Below are 9,832 nucleotides of genomic sequence, written 5' to 3'. Positions count from 1 at the left end.
TCATTGAATTCAGGGGTTGGGCTTGGCCTCTTAGTTCCAGTAAAAGGAACTCTTAATGCTTCAGTACACCAAGACATTTTGGACAATTTCTTTGTGGGAACAGTTTGGGGATGACCCCTTCCTGTTCCAACATGACTTCTGACCAGTGCACAAAGCAAGGTCCATAAAGACCTTGTAAATGGTGTAAATATACATAAAGGACATTAGAGTGTTACTAATTGCTACTAATAATTATTACAAACATGTAAAATAGTTTCTGCAGAAAATATGTGTGGATCAACAGATATTACAAAAATGAAAGAAAGGTCAAACTTAACAAAAATCACACAAGCTACAAAGCTTAGCAATGTATAGATAAATTTTAAAGTGAATAGTACACCTGAAAAAGGGAAATTCAGGGATCTGAATAAAAACATGACAAACACTTCTCAGTATTTTCAAAAACAACAACAACAAAAAAACCTAAATTAAACAAGCTTGCCAAAGCTTTAATTGGCATTTAGTCTCGAAGCCTCAATCCGATCAACAGTCTCTCAATAGCCATCTGCTCAGACTGGATCTGAGGCTTCAGTTGAGATCCCTCCTTTATAGTGATGGAGGTGGTGATTACAGGCTGGGACACGCCACACACTCGGCCCAAGGAGCACACAAACACATAGGGAAACTTCTTATCCTCACACAGCAGCCGCAAATGAAGAATGATCTCTAGAGGCTGTGCGTCAGCAGCCATCACTATGAACTCTGAGATTCCACGATTGAGAGTCTTGGTGGCTAAAAGAAAAATAAAGAAATCAGCAGAAGCACACGAGTCAGTATTACAGCTGTATTATCATTAAGATAAACTTAGTCACTAGTTTCCTCTCAAATACTGAGTTAAGATTTTTGTCTTGTTTGGTTCCCGCTTTGGTTGTTATTGAAAACCATTTCCTAACATTGTGGGAATGTTCAGTTTAAGTTAAAAAAAAGTATATACTGTACCAGAAAATATTTTAATTATAAATGTTTTTTTTATGGTTATTTGACAACTGACAGCGAACTTTTGATGAAGACTCATCCAGCCATTTTGGGTGATACTCAGTTCTCACACTAATTTACATTTAAAGTGAAACTCAGTTAAATGACACACTGTAGAAAATGTTAGAGCAGGATTTGTTGGGTTCTTTTGGACTCTTCATGTATTTTGTCACTGCCATCGAACTCCTTCTTCACTAAGATCTGCGACATCTTCATCGTTTTATTTTTCTTACAAGACTTTTTTTATTTCTTTTCTTTTTTGTATCAACAAACCTACCTTCTGGAAACATTCCTGTAAAGATCTTCCACAGTCTGATTTTTTTTAAAAAGGCAGCTTATCCAAAAAAATAAATGCATTAAAAAAAATAATATAACCACAAACAAATATTCCAAATACACCGATCAGGCATAACATTATGAGCACTGCCAGGTGAAGTGAATATCACCGATTATCTCCTCATCATGGCACCTGTTAGTGGGTGGGATATATTAGGCAGCAAGTGAACATTTTGTCCTCAAAGTTGATGTGTTAGAAGCAGGAAAAATGGGCAAGCGTAAGGATTTGAGCGAGTTTGACGAAGGGCCAAATTGTGATGGCTAGACGACTGGATCAGAGCATCTCCAAGACTGCAGCTCTTGTGGGGTGTTCCTGGTCTGCAGTGGTCAGTATCTATCAAAAGTCCTGTAACTTATGCCGAGTTCACACAGCACGATTTTCAAAGTCATCGGACCACAGTTGCTTTCACACTGCATGACTATCTGGGGGAGCATTCAGTCACTGCTGTGTTCACACTGCACGATGGATCGGCGACACGAGGTTTCACAATGCATGACTTCACAACAGGAAGAATCGCCCACAGCTCTGTCTGGTCTGCAAACCACGTTTCAAAACTGAAGGGTAGTGGTGGATAAAGTGGTAAAGGCTCTGGGTTGTTGATGGGAAGATCAGGGTTCAAGCCCCGGCACCATCAATCTCCACTGTTGGGCAATTGAGCAAGGCCCTTAACCCACCCTGCTCCAGGGGCACTGTACTGTAGCTGCCCCTGCGTTCTGTCCCCAACCTCCTCAGCTGGGTTATGCAAAGAAAAGAATTCCACTGTGCTGTAATGTATGTGAAGCGATAATAAAGGCTCCATGCCCTCAGTTCTGAACACACGAGAGAAATAATAAGTAAATAACGCGAGATCACACGTGAGATCAGAGTTCTCGCACAAGATGAAAATGGTACCACGCAAAAAGGTCACGATCCGAATGGTCAGTGCAGGGAACAAGGATCATGCGTTCTGCATAACACCTATAAACTCTATTAAACTATAATATTGTGCTCCAAACGAAGCCGTGCTTGCTGATATTGTGGTCTATAGCTCCTCCTTGAACTGACCACTGCCCTGTATCTTGCTCTGTCATTGACTGGAGGTCATCGCCGAGGTAGTTTTCAGTCACCAGAGTTTTTGGTCATTCACACTGCGCGTCTTAAAGGATCTGCTGCTAACAACTTGGCGCCAGATACCACAGCACATCTCCAGGGATCTAGTGGAGTCCATGTCTCGACGGGTCAGGCTGTTTTGGCAGCAAAAGGAGGACCAACACAATATTAGGCAGGTGGTCATAATGTTATGCCTGATCAGTGTTAGTGTCCATAACCGTACAGTAATGTTCCTATAACCATCCAGGAGTCACTAGAAGATTCCTTGGGAACACTGAGGAACGTTCTCCATCACAAGGTTCAAAAGATTTAAAAGTTATAAGAATTTTAGAGAGACTGTTATCTGAATGCTTCCTGGTCATTAGCTCCTTTCCTCAGTTGTTTATAGTTGAATGCTTGCTGCACCAAATCCAGGATAGTTTTAGTTAAAGTGGCGTCTGCCAAAGGATATGCCTTTGGGTTGACTTGCGGCTCGGTCTGAAGGGGATTGAATAATTATAGAATTAATAAAGAGTTCATGCAGAATTATTATCTACACGGATAATATTGTTGGGGTCTGAGGGCTTCTTTCTAGAGCACGTGGGTGACAGTTCAACGCTAGCAGATTAGCCACCGGTGCTACAGTTAATGGGTCCACATGTAGAAGGAAAACACTCTGCTTACCATTTTTTCTGTTTGAGAATAAAGCTTCTTCGGATAAACAGGCTAGTCGTCCTCTCGGCATGTGCTTCACGGAGGACCAAGAACTAATTTAATGGATGATGATGTAGAAATAACCCGTTACACACAACCGCACAAGGAACTCTTAATGCTTCATCATACCAAGACATTTTGGACAATTTCATGCTCCCAACTTTGTGGGAACAGTTTGGGGATGACCGCTTCCTGTTCCAACATGACTGTACACCAGTGCACAAAGCAAGGTCCATAAAGACATGGATGAGTGAGTTTGATGTGGAGGAACTTCACAGAGTCCTGACCTCACCCTGATAGAACACCTTTGGGATGAATTACAGCGGAGACTGCAAGCCAGGCCTTCTCGTCCAACATCAGTGCCTGACCTCACAAATGCACTTCTAGATGAATCGTCAAAAATTCCCATAAACACACTCCTAAACCTTGTGGAAAGCCTTCCCAGAAGAGTTGAAGCTGTTATAGCTGCAAAGGGCGGGCCAACTCCATATTACCTTCATGTGCATCTAAAGGCAGATGTCCCAGTTTTGACCTGGCTCTCAGTCTCCTCTATAATTCATCCCAAAGATGTTCTATCAGGCTGAGGTCAGGACTCTGTGAAGTTCCTCCACACCAAACTCGCTCATCCATGTCTTTATGGACCTTGCTTTGTGCACTGGTGTTCAGTCATGTTGGAACAGGAAGGGGTCATCCCCAAACCCATTAAGAGTTCCTTTCACTGGAACTAAAGGGCCAAGCCCAACTCCTTAAAAACAACACCTGTGTTTTTCAGTGATTTGGAGGTGTGTCCCAAAACATTTGGCAGTATAGTGTAGATATACTTTATCGATCCCATGAAGGAAATTCTTGTTAACCTAATAGCTATTTTTAATGTGTTTTAGATCTACTTTAATTGGAAATTTAAAGTGTAGAGTAGAATAGAATAGTACATAATGCCTGAAAAATCTACAAAACTTTATTGGTAGAAATGGCCAGCAGTTGTTTGTAATATTTTTTAATGTACTATATGATATTTCCATATTTCCATTAGAGGATAAACAAACAAACAAACAAACAAGCAAGCAAACAAATAAATTTCTAGCCTGCTATTCGGCTGTTTCAGATGTAGTTCCATACTTGAACACTGGGTGTCGCTATAATCTCATCTAAAACCAGTTAGTCGTCGGTGATTTTATCCTCTTTCCCATTGTTATACACCAACATGCTACCAAGAACGCAGCTACTGATTATAAAAATATCCAGAAGAAAGTGATTTGTTCAATTTGCCAGAAATCAGTTGATATAATGAATAATGAGCGGACGCTAAAATCCTGTAGTAACTTTTATAGTAACATTGCTTACAGTCGTATGTGGTTCAGGCCTGCAATTAGAATAGTTTGGACATCAAGGATTAATGGGTTAATGGTCTGAGTACTAATCAAATATGTAGTGCCTCTGGGGAAAGGAGACGATTAAAAAACAATTAAAGAGACTGATGGATTCTTTTGTATGGATTTATTCATTCTTTCACTTATCTAACTGTAGTAACCGTTTAATCCTGGTCACTGTGGCCATGGATCTGGAGTCTATCCATATAGACACACCCAGTATGAGGCTCTTCATGGGGCATGCACACACATTTACACCTAGTGGAGCAAATGCACTTACTGGCATGTATCTGGGAAGATGAAAGGAGACCAGAGCAGACTTGGAGACTTGCAGGAAACCCCACACAGAGACAGGAAGAACATGTGAAACTCTGCACAGGCTGTAACCCAAGCTAATGTTTGAACCAGAGGTCACGGTGCTGTAAGGAAGCAACGCTACCCTGGTACATCAAGTGCGCTCTCATACAGGTTAATCTTAGAACAGAAACTCTATTCAGTTACAACTCTGTTAATGAGTAAGCGACAAGAAGTGACATTCAGACAAAATGTACTTTTATTAGACCTAACCTAAAAAAAATAAAAAACCAAAACTCATCTGTTGTATACACTGTATGTGAGCTAATTTTAGTGAATATCATGTTTGCAGATGAAACTTGGGTGAAAATAAATAGACATTTCAATAGGACTCCAGCCATCTGCTTAAATCTAGAGGAACATACTATATAATACTATATAAGTTTTCAGTAAGGAATCTGTGACAGAGCTATGGTCCAAAACCGCTAATACACATCTCTACACATCAAGCGCCAAGCTACTTTTTCTCACACAAGCACACAATTGCTTTGCTTTGTTTTTCCGACCACTAAAGAGAGCCTAAGTGTAGGATCTGTCGGGGAAACTGAAAGAAGCTGTTTGAGGTCAGTTGATCTCATTTTGTTGTCTTGTGATGCCTGTTATAACACAGGACAGATTCATCCCTCTCAATGCTGCCTGTCTGTTGGCCTGCAGCTGATGTCATCGAGGGAACATATGGTCTACACTCTGGATTTTCTGAGTAACGAGTTGTGAATATTTGCTTGAGCGTGTGTGTTCTGCTTCATAACACTCTCTGTATGTTTACAGTGGAATTTAAAAAAGAGGAAAAGGAGGCTCGTGGGGCGAAACGTTGGAGGACCAGGAACGTAGCCGATGAGTTTATTTGGGTGGCAGTCTAGGGTGTAGCAAAATGACGTGTATGTCCTGAGTAACATTTTTGTCATCGAGCAAGCTAGAAAAAGATAGAGCTAACATAAGCTCAGACTCAGACGTCACGCCCAGGACATGCCGACTGAACGTCTGATGCATAATTGGAAACACTTCAGGAGTTTTGAAGTTGTCATCTAAATTGGTTGGATTCTAGCGGATTTTTAAAAGGGCGTTCCATGTTTTTTTAACTGTCTACCTGGATAAAAACAACACCGCCGTGATGCTCTACTTCCCTCATGGACGAAGGAATCCGGGTTATGTTTACAACTGACAGTGAGCGCTTATGAGGATCAGGATTTCACATCTAAATGATGTAAAGTTTATGGTACTTATTCATTTCCACCACTTTCTTAAATGAACAATCAAGCAGCGTCCCACGACTACTCTGAAGTTGACTATAGTCTCCTGTAATAGCACTTTCTGAAGGGTTTTATTCTTCTTATACCGCAGCAATTTGTCAATGATTACAATAGATTTTAATGACATTTTATATTGTGAAATGTTTGTGTGAAAGTTTGTTCCTGTATTTACTTACTATGTAGCAGCTAGAAACAGTCAGCCCCTCACCCAGCTTCTCTTTTTCTTTCCTGTTCTCAGAAGTTACTGAGATGAAACACACACACACACACAGCTGATACCAAGCTGATACCAAGAAACCACCAAGTGCACAAATTCAACTGAAGGGAATGTAATTTTTAAAAGAGTCACGCTGATTCATTGGTATTTACAATAAATGCATCAAAAAGATTTATTACAGCTCCTATGTATGTGATTTGGAATTAGACCTACCTGTAAACAAGCATTTATACGCTGAAATATATACTGCTGTCTCTCCTGTAGCTGCAGGAATCTGTAGCAAACATTTCCAGCAGGCCAGCGATAGAGTTATTTGGAGTAAGTACATGAATAGCAGTGTGTAATTAGTCACCGGGCCACATTTATCAGCTCTAATAACTCAAAGTCTTTTTCTAAAGGTGGAGTTTTTCGCCTGCAGTGCTATTTTATTTCTCTGAGATGTCCTGTATATATACATTCATGAGGCATATCAAATGTCATCGCATGGCTTATTTCCAGCTCTGCAGTGCCGCCTTGACGTTCATACCGTCTGCAGACTAAACGTTATCCTTCCTGCTGTAATTTTACCTCCACGTCCACAGAGCAGCTGATACGGTCTAAGCGAGAGGTGAGATCAAGCCCTCTGGGTTTTACTGCTCGCTGATAACAGGGCTCGAATGTGGGAAAGAATTAGCGTGGAGCATTCTTGTCTTTTACAGAAGAATCCGGTCCATGCGCCAACGTTCGTCGCAATATGAAAAGTAAAAACGCAGGAGACGAGACTACATCTGTAACCTGCTGTTAAGAGAGGACAATGTTCCTCTGCATCACTATGGCAACCTTCTGATGCCAGTGATGGCTAATAATCTAATTGTGTCAAGTAGAACAATCATAGATACATATCCAGCTAATCAATAAGTGATTCAGTCCTGTTACAGAGTAACAGGGAGCTTATAATATAGTTATAACATTATATAAAGGCCTAATATACCTAAATGCTGTTTACTGTAGAGTTTGTAGTATTTAAAATGTAAAGTTATATAAGGACAATAAAAACATATTAAAGGTTATATATCTATATAAGATTATATATATAGTAGGTTTAAATCTACATCTTTAAATTATTGCTATTTGGTATTGTCTTTTCATTTTGGATCTTATTTAATCTTATGTAAGCCAGATTTATTGATTTTGATTGGCTGTCCCTTCTTACCATATTAAGTGTTCTGAACTACTGAATGAAGCATGATGAATCAGCACCAATTTTTTTTTTCCTACGAATACTATATATTTCTAAGACTTTCAGAGTTTTCCTGGAGTAAGCATTAGTAGATGTTCTTAAGGCCACAATGAAATGAAACTCAAATCAAATGCAATGCAAGTTTTTAAACTTTACATGTCTTTTAAAAAAGTATTAAAATATACGAAATAAGCTTCATAGATTATTACGTCTGCAAGACTTGTATTTGACAATTGTTTAACAAATTCATTTCACTTAAGACTTTTTTTTATTGCATTTTATCAGTTTTATCAACATATTAAGTTGAAAATGTCTGGCTTTAACATCCTATGCTGTCTATGATGTTTAGGGAAATGTCTATGAACACATTAATCACACGATATTAAGCTATATACTCAATGTCCTCTTCAACACCAGTACACCTGCTCGTTCATGCAGTTCAGCCAATCATATGACAACGCCACAATGAATCAAATCGTGCAGATACAGGTCAAGAGCTTCACTTCACTTCCATAAATATTAAAATAATAAATCATCCATCTTTACTACTTTGGTGAGCAAATAAGTATATCTAAGCATATCTGGAATACTTAAACAAGCCCATCTGGTACCAACAAGCGTGTTCAATATCACAAAGATCACAATTTTCAGCATCTTCAGTCTGATGTCTGATATGTAAATAACCTGCAGAGCTCAACCTGGATTTGCATAAAGTATAAAAGATAATTATTTATCTTCAGATCCTTTAAAATGTTGCGGTTGAGTTACAGAGAAAAGCCATCTAAACATCTGAAAATGAACAACTGGAGGCAATATGAGAGTTTCTGCCTGAGCTGCTTAGAGTTAATTAGTTTCAGTTGATTGTAAGTGATGGGCGCTGCTCGTACCCAGGTAAGTGTTGTAGCTGCTGGACCTTATAAAAGCCAAGTGAGCAGAATTGCTGCTGACACAGTTCATCTTCACATCCTCTTACAGGATCTGGGTGTTTAAATATCCTAATTGTTTTTCTCATGAGCTCTTTCTGTGAATACGTCAGCTTCAAATGCTCAGCTTTATAGCCCTTTGTTCAACAAAGCAACTTGATTATATAACATGCAGTTACAACACTACATAATAAACTGTTATGGTGAGTTGCTTGGCTTTTTTCTTTCACAGGGGTCAATAGAATTGACTTTGTAGCTTCCACTAACAATGCAGTGCATGATTTTTTTTACACTGACAGATTTATGCAATAAAACTCCAGAATAAATCACTAACTATAAAGCACCAGGTCATTCATATAAACTTGAAAAGCATGTGAATAGTTTTAAGTTTAAACCCATTGGTCGTGATTCAGAGATTCTTGGCGTGTTTCAGGAAAGTACATGACATCCTACTTTACTTTTTTAAGCAAAAGCAAGAGCAAAAAAAGGCAACCCTTTGAGGATGAATCGTGAGGATGAACCTAAACCTTGCAAAAAATGACTGTAATGTTCTGTTGTAACAGATGTAATATGCAACTTCTGGACTTTTTATTTACCCCGTAACCATCAGCAGCATAGTAAATATTCATGTTTTTATTGCTCAGGTTTTTTTATTAGTACTTTCTTGGCCTCCAGGAAAAAAATTGAATAGCTAGCATGGTTTAAGACTAATTAATACAGACCCTTAAAAGAGAGGCTTATAATTAAAACCTCTCTGGCTTAAAGTGTCATTCGAAAAATAAATGATTAAATAAATAAATAAATAAATAAAGCAAATAGAGGGATGGAGAAATCTTAGTATACAGTATTGGTTTATACTTACTTATACTTAATTCATTATCAGAGATTAAATGGGGCACATTATAAATGTAAATGTTAATAACATGACCAATAATACTGTATGTTATGTATCTCGTATGCCCCTTGGTCAGCCCAGTTAACTTAATGATTTCAAGCGAAATTTCAAGTTACGTGACTTTCATTATATGGTTTTGGGAGGGAGAAGGAAACCAAAGAACCAGGAGGAAACCCACACAGACAGGGAGAACATGCGAAATTTGAGCTCAGGACTGTTGAGCTCACAACTGAGCTCAGGAGCTGTGAGGGAGCGATTCAACGCACTGCACCTCCATGCTGACTACACTAAAAGGAGTTTGTCTCAAAACATATGGTTGGTGTTTGATGTTTACTTCTTTATGTTATTTAAAAAGGGTTTTTTTCATGTATTTTTACTTATTTTGCATGCTCAAAGCAGTGTACAGCTGATCTGAGCAGATGATGGGTAAGGGCATTGTTTATTGTCCAGAGTTTGTTGGTACTGGGATTCAAA

At 38.9% G+C, this 9,832-nt stretch overlaps 1 protein-coding gene across 1 annotated transcript; it reads right to left on the bottom strand.

Moving 5' to 3' along the window:
• Positions 1-284: 284 nt before the first annotated feature.
• On the bottom strand, positions 285-3,633 carry LOC131370085 (NHP2-like protein 1). The gene is made up of 3 exons (XM_058417169.1): positions 3,628-3,633; positions 2,799-2,917; positions 285-773 (listed from the first exon to the last, which is right to left on the bottom strand). The coding sequence occupies exons 1-3, from the start codon at positions 3,631-3,633 to the stop codon at positions 500-502; spliced, it is 399 nt and encodes a 132-aa protein (XP_058273152.1). The 3' UTR covers positions 285-499.
• Between the last annotated feature and the right edge of the window lie 6,199 nt (positions 3,634-9,832).

This window comes from Hemibagrus wyckioides, linkage group LG02 (genome assembly GCF_019097595.1).
Source record: "Hemibagrus wyckioides isolate EC202008001 linkage group LG02, SWU_Hwy_1.0, whole genome shotgun sequence".
Classification (NCBI taxonomy): Eukaryota; Metazoa; Chordata; class Actinopteri; order Siluriformes; family Bagridae; genus Hemibagrus; species Hemibagrus wyckioides.
Note: the sequence above shows the minus strand (reverse complement) of the source record. Positions and strands in the feature narration are given on the sequence as shown.

Coding starts and splice junctions, on each gene's coding strand:
- LOC131370085 (XM_058417169.1), bottom strand. Junction 774..2,798: donor CTGAGGAAAGGAGCTAATGA/CCAGGAAGCATT, acceptor TATTTTTCTTTT/AGCCACCAAGACTCTCAATC.